Source organism: Xiphophorus couchianus, chromosome 18, assembly GCF_001444195.1.
Source record: "Xiphophorus couchianus chromosome 18, X_couchianus-1.0, whole genome shotgun sequence".
NCBI classification, from domain to species: Eukaryota; Metazoa; Chordata; class Actinopteri; order Cyprinodontiformes; family Poeciliidae; genus Xiphophorus; species Xiphophorus couchianus.
In genome coordinates this window covers 25,963,479-25,981,879 of record NC_040245.1, presented here as the reverse complement: position 1 = coordinate 25,981,879, position 18,401 = coordinate 25,963,479, and the positions used below count along the sequence as shown (strand labels likewise).

The 18,401-nt window shown below is 38.4% G+C and overlaps 1 protein-coding gene across 13 annotated transcripts in view; it reads right to left on the bottom strand.

Annotated features, from left to right (window-relative positions):
• The window catches only part of ncam1b (neural cell adhesion molecule 1b), a 110,717-nt gene extending 104,200 nt beyond the window's left edge, over window positions 1-6,517 (bottom strand). For 7 of the 13 annotated variants that reach the window (XM_027999743.1, XM_027999749.1, XM_027999740.1 and 4 more), the window contains exon 1: window positions 6,154-6,517. In XM_027999743.1, coding sequence (XP_027855544.1) covers window positions 6,154-6,205 — 52 coding nt within the window. In that variant the 5' untranslated portion in view covers window positions 6,206-6,517. The remainder of the gene's footprint in view (window positions 1-6,153) is intronic. The other 6 variants (XM_027999744.1, XM_027999746.1, XM_027999753.1 and 3 more) reach the window with 2 other exon arrangements.
• Between the last annotated feature and the right edge of the window lie 11,884 nt (window positions 6,518-18,401).

The window sequence follows — 18,401 nt, the reverse complement described above, 5'->3', positions numbered from 1 at the left end:
CTCTAAAGCAGAGAAAAGCCTTTTAATACCAAAAGGTATGCCAGCCTAACTAAGATTTAGTGCCCAAAGGGATCATGTATTCGTAGGGTGTGCCTTCCGTGGGTTCCTTTGATAACGGACAAAGATGCATAGCTCTAATTTCATGACAGAGACGAAATCTTACCGGGTTTCCAATTAAAAGAAAAGCAGGAGGAGTTTGAAATTAGGATTGCATTCTTTAGCAAAGAATGCAAGTTTTCATTAATCACACACCGTAGGAAAACACACCATCCTCCCCCATGTACTTCTTATTCTGTGCTGCATTTAATCTATTCTATACTCATGAATTAAAACTCATTAATATTAATCCCTAATATGAACCTCAAAGGTTGGACTTAAGGACACCACTGCCACAGAGGCTAAACATTTACAAACAACCGCTAATCCCCCAGTCTATCTCCCCTCTGCCAGGAAAACCCTAAGGAGACGATGTGTATGTTCCTCGTGCGGTGCCACATGGGGTCACGAGCACATGTAAAGTCATCTATTTATTGTCCCGAGGCAACAAATCGCCTCTGAACTCCCTCAGACCTGGATCTGTCTGTTCCGGTCGCCATCACCCAAAGACTCATGTCCTGACCAGAATGATTCCCAGCCTCCCCCACACTCATTCTTCCTTATTCCTGATCAAAGTGTTTGTTGTTTTCATGTGTCTTGGAAGTGATTTTAGTTTGATTCATATTAAACTGTTACTCAATTGACTTTGTAATGGTAAAGCCGAACAATATATTTGTGATATGAATGTGTAATTGCGAAGGGCTGTTTGGTTGGCTATCATCATATACGATGCGTTCAAACTCTGCTTGCCAATAACACCTTCAGCCAGTTGGGTGAATTTCCCTGTCCACACCTGAGATTAGTGACCTACAGAGCTGTGAAAAAGTAATTGCTTCCTAAATGTAACAATTGATTCTACCATGCTCCCTAGCAACAAGGGTGGTTTTTCATCAAACATTCAAAAACCATCTTTTTGTCATCACAAAACTCTCCTAGCAGTTTCCTAAATGTTTTAGGGATAATGGAGTTGGGTTTTTTTTAATTAGTTTGTTTTTGGTCACCATTGACTGCTACCATGAATGCCATGTTAGTCCACTGACCTTAAATGAAGCAAGTGAAGCTGGCTTTAGTAGTTGTTCAGGGTCCTTTTATGACTGCATGAGTGAGTCGTCAACACATTCTTGGAGTAAATTTGATAAACCGGTAGACCATCTACTGTTTGGAAGGCTCATCTTTTTTCGTATTTTTTTGACTTGTGGATAACGTCTCGAACTGAGATTTGCCATCTCTAAGCAGTCAAAGTCGTACAGATTGTTTTTTTGTTGTTTGAGGCCTCTTAGCCTACCTTGTGTCGTCAAAGTGTTCAATTTCAGTGATTCATTCTACAGGTTTGGCAGAAATCATTGCCTGAATGTTGCCAAATTTGTTAAAGACAAGGATACATTAACCATAAATAGATGAAATTGTGTCATTATTAAATGTGCATCCATATTTTCTAGTACTCCATTGACCTACCACATAAAACAAATACCTAAGGCAGCTGGTTAGGTCTTCTAGTCTAGTCACCTTTATGTTATTCTTTTTGCTATGACGGGAAAAACAACAGCAACTGAGTAGAAACTATAATATTTTACTTTTGGTTTGATTTCTCTGACAGGTTTTCTACAACAAGAAGCTTTTTATTCAATGTTACAGAGTTGTGTTTGACATTAGAAAGCACAAATCTCTTTAGTTTTGTAAAGTTTGCTGAAAAACAGAGTGACATTTTTGTTACAGAGTTGGTAAAGAGGTGATCACTCCCCCAACTGCACTGATGCCATTATAAATTTTGCCACGCAATAAATTCTGGCAGTAATTATTTAAATAAACAATAATATTGTTATTATTGACACCATTTATAAGTAATATGTTCATAAGGCATAATAATGCAAGTTCACCCTCTCAAAAAACCAATCAACTTTAATTGTGTAAAGAAAACTTAACACGGGAACTGAAACATATTTTAAATGTCAAAAAATTAAAGACAACAACCAAAAACCATAAATAAAATGGAAATAAAACAACAAAAAACAAGCGAAACTGGAAATAAAATGGATTCTGATATTGCTGTAAACAAAATTTCCCTATCACAATGGAAATTATCTAACTCATTTTAATTTATCACCCGACTGATTAATTGCTTACTGCGACAGGCTTAACTGCAGTAACTTAACATACTTAACATTTTCACATAGTTGCAGTTGGTGGGAACAGAAGTAAATTATCCCAAAGAGGATAATTATTTAATAGAAAAACAAATAGATTTTGCCAGGGAAAAACAGTTAAACCAGAACGATTAAATAAAAGCTCGGCTGCTTGCTTTAGGGGGAAAATCTAGTTTATTTTTGCCTCTGTGCACGATAGTCTGAAATCATTGCTTTTTATCAAATTGGAGCTGCTGGACTCGCAGCCGTTGCTTATAGCAGCGCTGGCTCCCATCCGCACAAAGCTAACGTCAGTCGTAAGGAGGGCTGGAGCTTTCCTAAGTCATCCTGCTTCCATCTTGCTTTGGAAACAGAGCAGCACAGAGCTACGTCATAATTTCCACATGACTGATGATGTAAGACAGCCTCAGTGAACCAACCCTACTGTAAAGCACAAAGCCGCTTTCTCCTATTCAAAAGGTGCCATATGGTGAGACGCAGAGACGTCCCACGATTTAAAGACGTTTAGAACTAATCTCTTATCTAGTCTGGCTTCGTTCTCTCCGTCTGTAATTCATCTTTGAAAATGGATCCATGTTTACGGTTATCAGTTGGAAGAGAATCAATTACAGGACAGGGAACAGAAAGAGGGTTAATCCCTCCTGGATCTCAGTTCAGTCATTAATGCTGCTAGCAATCCTGCCCTACAACCAGCAGTTTAAAGATGAGGATTTTATTTCATTTACATTCAACTACTTACAGCCATACATGTCGTTAGCAATGACTATTGCTAACATAAATGCAAATATTGCTGGATTTAACTGGATACAACATTCAGGTTTATGCAAAGACACAAGGTAATAAGGAAGAACTTCAATAAAAAAGTTTTGTCATTAGGGAAATTATTAAATCAGGTTTTTCTCAAAGTATTCTAGGATAGTATTTTATTTTAGGATTTCAAGAAAAGAGAAGATTACAAATATTCACATTATTTGGCACCGCAACATATTAAATAATTTGGTTAGTAATTTTAAAGCTGTGTCAACTTTACGTTGTGCAATTTTCCACTCACTAATATCTCTCCCCTAAACACTCACCCACGACTCTTGATTTGTGATCATTTTTGACATTATGGCTCACAGCCCAGAGTGCCTTTCTGTTAGGGGGTGGCACAAGTCCTTCAGAAATAAAAATGAAAAAGAAAAGAAAAGGTTGACTTTCATTTGTGCTTGAACTGTTGTCTATCTGGGTAGGCACACGGGTCGAAACAAAATATGGCACAAACAAACATTCTCTACAACTAGGAATTATTTTTTAAAAATAGTGTTAAGAATTGAGATTTATTATGATGATCATCCAGGAATTCGCAAAATCGGCATCATGTTTGGAATGGTTACCATGTGAACATTATTTAAAATATCAACTTATTTAAAAAAAGAATCAGTTATTAATTGTTTTTTTTTACAATTATGGTTTGTTGCTTAGTGGAACAATTCCTCTGGTGTATTAAAGAAACCTACTTGATAATGAGTATAAATTTATATATCCTCTTTATTTTGCCAATTTTATTACTATTACAATAATGACCACATATACTTGAGTGTGTGTCCCATGTTGAACCAAGTGAATTTAGCTATTCCCATGATTTTTGACAGATTTGGACTGCATTTGATCCTCGCCACTGTGATTTTAAAATGTTTACACAAGTTAAACCTGATCTGGATTACCATACACTAATAATTTACTCTACCAAACATGGTTTGGAATGTAGGATAATAATTCCTGTGAATGCAAATGAAGGATTTTCTGGGGGGGGGGGGTTGCCTTTGCATCACCTCAAAATGGCAACCGTGAAAAACACAGTAGCTATATAAATGGTTAGAACTGAAATTTCTGTATTAAAGGTACTAAAAACACTGTTTTGATTTGTATATCTACTTTTTAACAGATTTCCTAACTGACAGACAAACATAGAAATTCCAAAACAGTTCATAGATTTTCACTTCTTCTAAACGGTCGATTGTGCACATTTTGGACTTTTTTTATTCTATATAACTGCACATTCCTTTGGATTGGAGTGTGCTATATTTAATAACTGTATAATGTTGTATTTTTGCTCTTACTGTACAGTATGTCATTCGTACTTCTATTTTTTATATACGTTATACTGTTATCTTTGTGTGAACCTACGTTCTTCAACTGCCTGTCACTTTACTGCTGTTACACCTGAATTTCCCCACAGAGGAATATATAAAGGATATATATATATTCTTCTATTCTAACTAAAATGTAAAAAAAACGGGCTTTTGAATAATAACTGAATTATTATTAGCTCATGTGTATCGACAAATACCAAATTCTTACATAATAGCACATTTCTAAGCCATTTATAGCTCCGGGGCTCATTTCTTTTAGTTTTTTTGACCAAGCTTCCTTTCAAAGAGAGAACTAAATCTTCAAAGATAAACATTTTTTCTACATCTCAGCAAATTTCCCCTCGAAAAACTAAGTTTTCTTCAAAAATTCACAGGCACTCAGCAAGTTACTATGTGGGTTTCCAAGGGGTGTGTTTGAGTTTAATTGGTTGTACTAAATGGTTTTCAAACAACTAGGAGAGTTAGACCCATTTACATAAATGTACACGGTGATACTCAAGAGGTTCTTGCGGTGTCATTTATTTTTTCTTGATATTGTACCCAAAAAAAAAAAATGCAATGAGGGCTGTATTACCATGACAATGCAGAGAGAGAGCTCCACTCCCACTGCGTTTTCCTCTCTAGCCCGAGGAACACCCCTTCACATCGGATTGTACATGAAGGATTAAAAGGCTAACCCACGGAAAATCCTGAGCCTGGTGTAGCTAAGAGCACTACTTCTAACATAAGCACCACACACACACACTTCAGGAAAAGAAGGAGAGAGAGAGAAAAATCACCGGCGTTAATCAAAAGAGGGCGTGCAAAATGTCATTAAAATGTAATTTCACACAAACTCCCTCAATTAGACTTACGTAAGGGCGCGTTTAACAACTTAGAGGATCTCATTTCAAAGCCTGCATCGTGGCGTCAGATTACATAACAGATGATTCAGAGTGGAAGTTGTGCTTGCTGTGCATCGGGTGTAACCCACGACTGCCCCTGACAGACCCTTGATGTTCATGTGCATTGCAAGCCCCACCTCCAGGATGTCATCATCATACTGCAAACGGACAGGTGCACGTCAAAACACGTTTTTTTCTTCATTTATTACACACACACATATATATATAATTTTTGCACAATTTGTATCCTTACAAGTTAGTGACACGGTGTGCTTAGCGTGTTCGTTTCCGCGCACTTGTGTTTGTGTCCACACACACACACACGCACACACACACACACACACACACACAAGGGAGCCCCAGCATCACTCTCCATCAACAACAAACACGTCCCATCTGAGCAGAGAGCGCAACGGCCCACGTAGACACGACTCTCAAAACACAAACCCCAATAATCCCCGAGTCACCCTTCGCTATAAACACCGCGCTCGCACACGATTTTAATAAATCGTTCTAATTTATTTACTGTGTGCAATAAATGCAAAGTCAGCGCAGAGGTTGTGCCACGCGAGGAGCAGCGGGTTTTTTTTTTTTTGGTTTTTTTTTAGCAACCAGCTGAGTTGTGCTTTCGCGCGCGGGTGTGCGTGTATGTTTGTTTGAGAGAACATGAAAATGGCAACAGCAACAACAACAAGAAAAACATCAGCCAGCGAGCTTTCTTTACTGGACACACAGCTCTCCTGGAAGCTAATTAGCAGCAGTCGCAGCACCGTCACACCTGCTAAATAAAAGAGTGCCTGCGGTCCTGGACCACAAATAAAAAGAATTGGACGGAGTATTCAAAATAATTTAATTAAAAAAACACGTGAAAAATAGCATGTTAAAGATTCTTACCTGTGCTGCCCACAAGAAGCAAGGCTAAAAAAACATTCCTGGTCTGGACCATCTCAACTCCCGAGCAACGTGAACGTTAAACGGCGTAGCGAACGTTTAATCCCCGCTCTGCTCCCTTACAGTGATGCTGTCCGGGCTTCCCTTTCTTTTCTTTTCTTTTCCTCCTCTCTCTCTCTCTCTCTTTCTTAGCAACTGTTCATCCTAATCTTTACATCTGCGCTCGTCGATTTTAAGTGTCAGTGGCCGGCGTCTTTGATGACAAGCAGCGGTCAGAGATAAGCAGTGATGAGCGCCAGTGCACAGTTCAAAGTCTGACTGACAAGTGGAGCCTTCTCACATCCGCGAATTACTCCGCGCGGGCGGAGAGGAGAATCTGCCGCTGCTAAATAGTGCGCTGGGCTCAAAGACGGGCGTCGTGGTGATGATGAGGAGGAGGAGGAGGTGGAGGATGATGGGGAATCCCCAGTCATTGCAATAATAATTCACTTTGCCCATTACACATCAGTAACACACACACACATATATATATATATATATATATATGTGTGTGTGTGTGTTATTTATAATTTGGATGCTTATAAACCCATTCTAAATGTATGACTGGTCTGTTATTAAAATACGTGACTTTTTCTTTTGCAACGTAGACGCTAATACTGGATTGTTACCTACAATTGTCATCTCTTAGAAATAAAGGTATTTTATATTTAGCATACATTATATCCAATTTATATAAACACTAAAAATATACATACATATATATACAGTACAGACCAAAAGTTTGGACACACCTTCTAATTAAAATGGGTTTTCTTTATTTTCATGACTATTTATAAGGCAAGAAATCCCACTTATTAACCTGACAGGGCAGGTTGACCTATGAAGTGAAAACTATTTCAGGTGACGACCTCTTGAAGCTCATCAAGAAAATGCAGAGTGTGTGCAAAGCAGTAATCACAGCAAAAGGTCGCTACTTTGAAGAAACTAGAATATAAGGGGTATTTTCAGTTGTTTTACATTGTTTTGTTTAGTGCATATTTCCACATGTGTTATTCATAGTTTTGATGCCTTCAGTGTGAATCTACAATGTCAATAGTCATGAAAATAAAGGAAACTCATTGAATTAAAAGGTGTGTCCAAACGTTTGGTCTGTACTGTATATATATAGATATATATATAGGCATTGGTACAAAATGGCCAAAAATGTGCCAAGAAAATATCCCCTTCCCCACAGCTCCTCACCTCACTATCATCATTAGCCTGAAGCAGGATGGGTCCATGCTTTTATGTAAATGCCAAATTCTTACCCTTGCGTTTGGATATTGGAGCGGACGTTGAGACATATTAGAAAAAGCAAAGTCTTCTTTCAAACTGTTATTGACCAATTTTAATAACTGTGGAAATTGCTTGATACTTGAGATGGTGTTCTGGATTTCATGTTAGTGAATCAGCTGCATCTAAACCACTTAGATCAACTCAGGCCAAAACAAATGATCTACTATCTATTTAAAGTACCAAAAACAGGCATGAATTGTGGAAAAAAAAGTATTGCTTCATCTAAACTATTTTCAGGTTTAATGGGATTGTGAGATGTTTTGCAAATGTCTAGAAATGCACAACAAAAGGAAGGGACACAACATGCCATAAAGGTTGGTTTGGGATTTAACAAAAAAAAAAAACCCAAAAACAATCTTAAGTATTTAAGTAGGCTGTTCTCTGTTTTACTTTAAAAGAGGGGGAAAGACATTCATAACTCACCGGATTTTAGTCACTGAAATGCACTCAGCCAAAACCAGAGCAATTTCCCACATTAGAATGTTTTACAGCACCACTTTCACTCACATACTTCCCAGACCCCTCTCCTCCAGCCACTGACCTAAGGACGTCTCTTGCGGCACACTTTCTCAGGGTGGAAATTGAGTGAAGAAAACAGAAGTAAGAGAGAAGTGTGTCTGCACAGCAGGACAAAATCACACTGTAACATTTGGACACCCTGAGAGGGGGGTTTATTTTTTTTATTTGCACAGCTGGGCTGCAGAAAAAAAAAGAAAAAAAAAAAAGATCCAAACTCTGATAAACCCAAACCAATCTGTGGGCTGGGTGAGAATGCATTGTGGATGAAATCTCACCTATTTGCCTCAGCCCATCTTTGCACAGGAATGTTCTCCAAATGTCCCACCACATGGAGTGTGGCGCCAGATATCTTCTACTCGGAAGCTTTTTTTTTTTCGTTTGTTTGTTTTTACTAACATTAAACTTAAAGCAGTAGAAAGAAAAAAGGTTAACCCTGTGTGGCGTAAATGGGTAAAGTCTTGACCGACGTTTGCGCCTCAGAAAAAAAAAGTCAACAGAAAAACACATTTCTTTATTTTGAAAACCCCCCTGCAGCCCTGACGTACAGTACTGTTTTATTTAGTGCATGCTGAACTTAATATGCATAAGAAAGCCATTTTTGATTGACATTTTTCTTGTCATTATGAAAGATGCTATAAGCAAATTTTTTATATATATTTTTTTTCTCTTAGAGGATCACTGAAGTTTTTGAATTGATGTGTGAATCCAAATCGCATTGAATTATTCAGAGCTGTGGGATCTCCTAGGTCTGGTGGGCTAAATTCTGTATGAAAAGTCCATCTGGATGTGTCACTTTCTGTTTGTCGGAGGAAAAATGAAGAAGAAAGCTGCCTCTCCCTCTGAGCAATCCGCCCTGCAGTTCAGCAGTGTTGGATTAAGTTGCAATGTTTCATTTTCTGCGAGGAAAAGGCCATTTGTCAAAATTTTCTTGCACGAAAAACATTTATTAAACAGTCTTGGGTGAAAGTGCCTTTCATCCAACATATTTCTTCTATTTTTTAAGTTTTTTGACAGTTAAATGTGTCAAATGGTAAAATAAGATTTAATATCAGACAACGATAACCAGAGTAAATACAAATTAGTTTTCAAATGAGAAAAATAATGATTAATCACATTTTTCCACATGAATTATACTTATCATTCCTAACCCTAACTACCAGACCTTGCAAATAAAAAAAATCACCTAAACAGAAGCTAACAACATGAAGCAGGTTAACATATTTCAAACATCATTTGTCCCAATTAGTCAAGAATTGAAGAGCAGACGGAAAAACACACCCATTGACATGTTTCAGTCCAGAAATGTTTACAACACCGTTTCTAAGGCTTTTAGAACTTTAGTGAACTGCAGTGAAAGCCAATATCTAGAAATTGAGAAAACATGACAACCTTCCCAACAGTAGCCAACCTACCAGAATTTCTCCAGGAAAAGAAAAAAAATCAACAAATAATCTTGGAGGACCCAGAATAACCCAGAACGACAAAGCATGGCAAGCCTCACTTGAACCGAATGAGGTTGGCCTCCACGGATAAGGAGTAGGAGCGATGCTGGGCAAAAATAGCATTTGACCCAAGTGAAGACGATTAACCCAAAAACCATTTTATAGCACAATCATGTATAGCACATTCAGTTGTCCTGAAAAGGCTGTATATGTTAAATATGATTTAATAGAAATGTTACTTTGTAATTTAACGACTTGAAGTTGGGCCTCTTTCTCTTTAAAAACTGCTACTCTCTCTGAAACTCCACCTTCAGGAAGTCATCATATCCTCTATTAACCCTTATACGACTTGTTTCAGTGAGAAGTAGCTCGTATGATTAGCTCAAGTTCCACCAGGTGTTTGCTGATTGCTGATGGCTAGTCTGAAGGAATTGAGAGAGGGAGTCGGAGCAGGAGCATTCGCAGCTGAATGGTTGCCACGGGAGATTAAAGGATTTCTCAAACATGCATGAAAGAATCAAGGCGACACTCCAGCTACGTTTTTGATTGGGAAATTACTTTATAACACAATGCAAGGTTCAAAAAAGTACATTTTACATAATATACATAATAATAATTTAGGAATGCAAAACTAAACACATTTTTCAGTGATATTCTAATTTATCGATACCCCTGCACAACCAGCTGTGATCTTATCCTTGATTTTGATACTTATCTTTTACGTGGTCAACTATCTAGATCTCAACTAAAAACATACCAGCTTCTACTTAGGCATAATATTTCTTGTTGAAACTGGTTCATATTGGCAGTTCTAGCAAGCTACACCTAGAAAGTTAAGCTTTATTCCCTTACAAATCCATATGTTTGTATACTAAGATGTATTTTCTGTCTCTTCCTGTGTAAGGATCTCTCTTTTTTCCACTTCTTTGATTTCTCTTACACCCATTAGCGCCACGAATACTTATGTAGCACACACACATGCATGTCAACACACAGCCTACGATGCTGCATCCATCTATGCTTCAGCTATCCGTCCATTCCTGCATCTACACATATAACTGTCTCTTCAGCCTGGTCTACATTTCATGCATCCAGCGGAGGTTTGCATGATCATCCTCCACTGCATGTTTTAAAATAGCCTCGGTTACCTCCTCCACTGCTGGAGCGCAGGGCCTCATACAGTACTGATGTGAACATTGTTTTCTGGGTCATGGGAGAAAAGCAGAGGTCGACGGCGCAGAGAATAGAGCGAGTACGACATATTCAGCGGGTAACAGTGCAACTAACGAGAGAAACAAGGAAGCCATGATTACTTGATGGCACGGCTTCGCGGGCGCAATTTAGCATTTTCTGGGTAGGTTGTAATTTTTTAGGGTTATTATTGCTCAGAGTTACTGGCAGACATGTAAAAAGAGACCCCCGCCTCCCCTTTTTTTTTTTTACATTTATTTAGAGGGAAATTTTGATGCAAGAAATATTTGTCATCCAGCAAAGTCATCAGTAAAGACTCCTATAACGTCAAAAGGGCTACAGCTAACGGTTATCTTTGTAATACAGAATTGTCTATCAACTATTTTGCAAAAAATGTTTTTTACCACTTTCTGCAGATCTTTTTTTATCAAACCGCTTAAGCTTTATTTCATACATTAAACATTTTTAAGAAGACGTAAATAAACTATTCAATTACATTTTTAAATAGTGAATAATAACAATGTTTTTTAGTGTACACTTGATCAAAGGACGTACCTGCAGTTAAAAATAAATACTTTTAAGATTAGCATGTGAAAAAGTAAACCTTTCCTACTTGACTTACCATTAATGCAGTGTGGGGGCAATCTGTTCAATTTGTTGATTAACCTGCTAATAACTACATAGCAAAACAGTGTTAATAAGAGATTGTTTTTACAGATTTTGAACCGAGCGAAGCTAAAACTATGCTACTTGAGGAGTTTTGGACAGAACACATTTACAAACGAGGAAGGTATTTCATTTTAAATGCTAAATGTACATATTTTTGTGCTGTTTTGGCTTAATTACTGCTGCCTGAGGGTTTTTATACCCCAGTTTGACAATTAATCCATTACTAAATTGTTCTTTCAGACATCAATTAATTGCGATTAATCTGATTGTGTCACCCCTGAAAGTAAATACAGCTGAAACCATTTTGTCAGCTATTGCTTTAATTTCGTCAAAGTATGTAACAATGTTTTCTCCACAACTTCCTATCTTAATTGAATATACATCAATAATAATAACACATGTGACGAGGAATCTTCTCATACTTTTAAAGTAAGGTAATTTTATTTATATAGCACATTTTCAGCAACAATGCAATGCAAAGTGATGTTTGTTGAATAAGAGATGTGTTGATCTTTATGAATTTGAAAAAATAACCACTTGCCTAATAATTAAACAGCTGAAACATGGCTGGAACTGTGACGAGAACAGCAGAAGGAGAACCCAAGTCTGTCTTGCGATCACATACAGTAAAGGAAAGAATAGGAATGGTTTTAAAATGATATGTATCTGCAGAAAAAAAGTACCATCTTTGGGTTTCCAAGACTCCGTGACAATTTATTTCAAAGCTCCAGGTTGTAGATTTTCTTCTCCTCTTCCCAGTAAAACTGGCCCTTACAAAAAAAAAAGAAAAAAAATCTTGTGTCAGTCAGATCAGGAGCCCAGGCCGATTTGCTCCATTTTCGCTTTCTTTGCTACTCACTTTGCTTTGCAAGACGCCCGTTCTGCCTGCCTCGGCGTTGCTGTGCGTTATAACAGAGCGCTGTTCAACAGGAGATAAAGGTGTGCAGACACAAATCGATACTGTACAATATGGCATCTCGTCAAACAGATTCTGCATAGTCACTACGCTCCGTCTAACAGCCTCAGTCACCCTTTGCTGGAGGCGAGGGGCTGCGCAACACGAACCAGAAACACGCACGTCCGTACACACCCATTTCATTTTAAAGGCGACGCATTTAATGAACTGCTAAAAAATTTTTAAAAAGGAATTCCACATTTGATCTTTTCCAAGGCTTCTCATTCAACTGTCTACTTCTTTTTTTTTTTTTTAGGTTTTCTGCTTCACAGATAAGCCGCCGGTTTCATCAGGGAAATTGTTTTTCTCCCTCTCTTGTCTGTTTTGTCCTTCTCTAACAGCGTCCCGCTTTCTCACATGTCATCTTCCATCCTGCTGCTCAGAGTGTTATTGCGTCTTCAAAAATATTGTGCTGTAGGCAAGCTATGTGCCATCCACAAACCTGATTGGGCGATTTGCTTTTTGTAATTCCTTTCAAAGGTAAATTTTTCCATTTAGAAGACATCTATATATTTACAGAATTAAAGCCACAAAATTAAATGATTTATTTATTTATTTTTGTCAAATGATCACTTTGATTGCAGTGACTCAAACAGCCTTCAGCTGTTTTGAGTCACCTCAATCTGTTGGGAGTCAAATTATGAGGTGTGTGTGATGGTTTTGCTCATAGTTGGCTAATCAGTTCTTTTTTTTCTTTTTCTGACCAACAAGCCATGTGCAAGTGGTTATTGTGCAAATGGCAATTAGTCCTCCGAGCGGAAACAAGCGCAAATTACTTAAGTGAGTGAGAAATTAAAAACGATTGTGATCGAAATTAATTTTTGTCAAAAAAGGATTCTAATTAAAGAGCAGAGCAAAAGCTGAAGTTTTTATTTTATTATTATTTTTTTATAAGCAGAAAAATGAACGGAAAATTTTAACTCAGGTGAGTTCTGTTGCAAGACTACACATTCTACAGTGCCTTACATTTACAAAAGCATTCACACCTCTTGAACTTTTTTTTACTACACGTGTAGGACGACGAACAATACGTCGCATTCTGATTTTAGGTGACAACATGAGTCGGTATCCTGCATCGTTGGGGCAAAACTAATAAGAGACTTAAAAATGAGGCTCATTGAAATGACTCGGCCATTTCTGTGGCAGCATTTCTACAACAAAAGAAAATTAGTGGAGCTATTAAGTTAGCTTTTTTTTTTTTTTTTTTTATTAAATCTCGCTTTTTACATTTTTTTCCCCCCACATATGTAGAATTCAAGAAAGTTATTTTATTCAGTGTTTGTAATATTTGTTATATTTATTTATTGTCTAAAATCTAGAAATAAATGCATTTGCTGTTTCTTGATTTTTAACCCCTTAACTGTCGCCTCCAAAAGGTTTTTCCAAAGGCTGGTGTGACTTTGCGCCTCTACAAATGTGCGTTCAAGACACGTGGCAAAGATGAGTCTTTGGATGATAGAGGTGTCTGATCCCTGTGATGCAATAACACCCATCTTTTTTTGTTTTATCAATATTCAGAAAGTTACTCTATATTCAGTCCTCTTGAGACCTTTTTTTTCCTTTTTAAGCAATGTCATTCTTACCATTCATTCATACAAGCTAGATTTGCATTGTGGCCAGCAAATAGCGTCCTTGTCCACAAATGTTCCCACCTGAACTGTTGACCTTTGCAGCTCCTCTAGAGTTACAATCATGGCCGCTTGTCTGTATTGTTGGGTTGCAGATGACGTAGCGCCGACGCGGATGCAGATGGAGGGCAAGAAGTAAATGCAGCCCATTTTTACTTCTGTTGATCCAGCATCAAAATGTCTAAAGTCTATGTCCTGTACGGTTGTTCCAACCGTTATTATAGAGAGAAAAATGAACGTCACTTTCGTGTTTCGTAGGTAGTTGGTCACAAGGGAGTTCATTTTAAAAACTTACTGAAAAAGAGGCGAAAAGTGGATCAACAATCTACAGCGAAAAACAGGAGATGCAGAAACTAACAATGCCAGAGTTTGCGGCGCCATTTTCTAACAGGTAACGATCGCATCGTTTAAATTGTATTTCCAGATATTTTATTGGACAGTTACTTAGAAGGACACGCATTCATATGTAAGGTAAGATATATTATATTTTTACCCCATAGCTTGGCAGTCCCGAGTGCTACTGTTGTTAGCTGCTACTGTTGTTAGCAGCTAATTCAGTGCCGAGTCACAGAAAATATAATGTTTATTCAGCGGGACTTTCATGCTAAAAAGTAAATAAATAAAAAAGCTAAATAAATTAAATATAACCAATCCCAGCCATACAGTCACAGTGAGCTGTGAATATTCCCCCACATGGTTCGTGTCTGGCCACAAACTGTATTCATGTCCAGACATGAACATGGGATTTCTGCGAATAGTTGACCTACATTGGACCTGAATCCAGCGTCCTACAAGACTCAGTGCCACTCCAGCATGAATTTGGGTTTACCGACTCTAAACAAATGATTTACCAGGAGCTCCACGCTCATAGAAATAACATGAGTTAATTCGTTGTTAGCAATAGCATAGTTATCATAGACTAATTACTTAAACTAAACTCACTACTCACCTGGCATAAACAAGTCCACAGCTTTTAATGCTTAAATGCTTGACCCAACCTGAAGAGAAGTCTTTTTTTTACCGAGATAATACGTATGGTATCCTAAAAATACGAGCAGTTTTTTTCGAGATGCCTCGTCTTCTTCTTCTAATTCTTTTGTTTCTTATTGGCGGAAACCAACTTAAGGTGCATAGATGCCTCGTCTGTTTCAGCCTATTTAGGGCATTAGCGTACTGGTCGTGATCCATTTTGCTTTGTTTTGAACCGGAGAAAGCCACTTCCGGACCTTCATCTAAATTTCGCGCGTCATCCGGGTCACGTGTCTGCAACCCACCAATAGTGGCCTGACTGTCCACGCAGCGGCACAAGAAGCGTATGCGCACTATTGTCAATGACAGAAAAATGTTCTCATCTGCGTTTTCAGTATTTAGCAGCTGTTTGTGCATTTGTTTTTGACTGAGCTGATCATCCAATGTAAAACGTAATACAAAATAAAAGTCTGTAAGTCTTATTCTACAAACCCCGGGCACTGGGACGCCTTTTTAGAACAAGCAGTTCTTAAAAGTATTTATTTGTGTGAAGGATGTCAACTTAACTGGCATCCGTGACTTTTAAGTTTCAGGTTATGCCATACTTATTCAGTATTTATAGAGCATGCAGTGCTCTGTTTTCTTTGAAAATTGGAATATTATTTATAATCCTCCTGCGGTGCACATTTTCACAGCATCTTAAACATTCTACCTGGGCTATCCACCGTGTTCATTGGTCGTCGTGATGCTGTTTGTTCACTAATGTTCTCTAATAAACATCTGAGGCCTCCGCGGGACAGCTGGACTTCTACTGAGATTAGATTACAGGAAGGATGGGTTCCATTCAGTGATTCCTCAAGGCAACACTACAAAAATCATAACATCTTACAAAGTAAGTTTGGTCCGGTTTCTAGGGCGGATGTCTCAATTCACTTGAAATAAGACAAAAATAATTTACAAGCAACTTTACAGCAAGATATGGAAGCTTATTTTAAGTAAATAATTCCTAAATATTGATTCAAAAGTTCTAGTTCCATTTGCAGATTATATCACTTATAACATGAAATGTTTTTATCAATATTAAGGAACTATTGACTTGAAACAAGTTCCGTATCTTGCCGAAAAGTTACTTGTAAGTTAGTTTTGTCTTATTTCAAATGAAGTAAGATTTTGCGTTTTTGCAGCGTAATTAGTTCCAGTCGGTTTTGTTTTCGGAGCATCGGAATAAATAGGGCTGAATTCAAATGTGAGAGGGAAAAAAAACAAAAATTCTTTCAAATTTTTCAAGGGCTCACTCTCTCACAAACAATGAAAAGTGCCAGGGCAGGGCGGGAAAGCTCTTCCGCGGCGACCCTGCTGCTGAACGATGCTGCCAGCAGCTGTGAGAAAACCTGGACAACATCATCTTTCGGCTCCCACCTTCGTCGCAGAGGGTCTCGGGATTAAGAAGTGCACAGCAGATCGCCTTCGGAGCGAGATGTGGTCGTCACACAGGCCACTCATTGTCCGGAGAACCTGTCATGCGGAGCACACAGAGAGCGCCTTTGTGCACTGCTGATATTAATCTGTAAAGGCAGAAATCTGGGGGAGTCTGACTAAGCTCACACGTAACCACACACACTCAGCCATATGCATATTCATTATGTAACAGCGAAGAGAGGAGAGGCCTTGTCCGGTCCGTGCAGATCTTCGCCGTCATAAAGATTTCATTCTTCTGGGTCGACTTCCAGAACACGACTCGGTCTGCTGGCCTGTTGTCACCCACAAGCAGACGTGAGGTGCAACTTGGGGATATCATAGTGGAATGCCAGCCGACTGTCATCATCGTGGAGGACAAAGGAGGGTAACTGTCCTTTGGACAAGAGGCAACGCTTTACCCTGTTCGCATAAACCAGAACCCAAGAAAAGTCTGGAGTGTGAAAGAACTCAAGAAAGTCTAAAAAGAATCCAATTAGATTAAAAAAATAGTCAAATTCTGCAACAAAATCAGTGCCAGTTCTCTTACTGCTTGGAACTTTATTCCAACAACTTATTAATACTACTACTAATAATAAAAATACTACCAAATATACTGCCTGAAAAACAGTCTTCCAAAGATGGGATTGGATTTTTATTTTTTTTTTAGATTTTAGAATCCACAACGTTCCTTAAAGTTAAATTACCTAAGTTGTGTTCACTGCTTTCTGCTTTTATGTCAGCTTTCAAACGTTCAACCCACAGAAGGTCGGGAGGAGAAACGCAGAAAACGTGAAGAAAAGGTGAAAAAGGCTAAAAGGGGTAGTTGTCAATAAACTTTGGATATATGCTGCCATCTAGAGATCCAGAACTATTACGGCATGCAAATATATAATGTTGGGTATGAGAAGTCCATGAAATTACACTTTACATGTAATTTGCTCTCTTTAACATTTGGGGGCAGCATCTCTCTTCTTCAAGAGTTCTTCCGCCTTGCTCGTGTGAGCCAGGCGTGGGCTGCATAGGAAGGCAATTAGGAAAAATTATAACTAATGCGGATCACTTTTGTGCCATTAAAGAGGTGTAATTTTGGAAAATGGCAAATAATAGATTTTCTACCAACACCAACTGTGTGGCCTCCCCACTGTCTGACTCTGACCCGGCCCTCCTGCTGGAGAGGAGGACCGACACTGAAAGTGCTGCAGATATTTGGACTGAAAATGCCATTGTTGGTGTTGGATCTATCTGAAAGTGTGAAAATATGAATGCAACCTTGTTTTGTTCTGTTTTTTATTTCATCAAATGTTCTCACGCTTAATAGTCGATTAATCAAATACTTGAAATGAGAAAATGATCCCGATTTGTCTTGCATAATGTACTCTATCCTCATTTTGAAAATTAAAATACGTGCAGATATTCTCTGCCAAAAAAAAAAACAACAATTCTTACAACACCCCCAAAAGACGGCAAAATCACACTGTTAATTACATGCAGCGAGTTAAAAACACAGATGTTGATCGAAGCTGAAAATTTGCTAAAAACAAAAAGGGAGCAGCTCCTCTCCGACTGCCATCATTTATAAACGGTACGAATGGCTACAGCGCCCGAGTGACTTTAAGATTTCCACCGCAGACAAGTCCTACAACTTGCAAAGTGACTTCAGCGTGCGCTGGCTTTCGTAACGCACGGTGACAGTTTGCATCAGATCTTCAGTCTTTCAAGACGCCTGTCACTTTGGATTTTGCTCAAGATGTTTGACAAGCCTCTGACACACTCGAACCCCATTTTAAGCCCTGCGCCATATGCAGAACACTCATCTCAGCCAACAAATCACTTTCAAATGCCCCCTGTGATACTGAAGCGCCGCAGGACATCTGAGTGTGAAAATGAGACAAGGAACAATCATTGTTTGCACGGAGAGTCCTGTGTACGATGTTGTGTACTTCGGCAGATGAGGTAATAAGACTATTTGACCAGAAGAAAAGCCGCTCTTAGTTGTTTGTGTGCGTGCAATCTGCTGCTTTTAAGGGCCACAGCTATGTAGTAATGTGCTACTTTCACTGCATGTCTGTCTGCCTCATTCAAGTT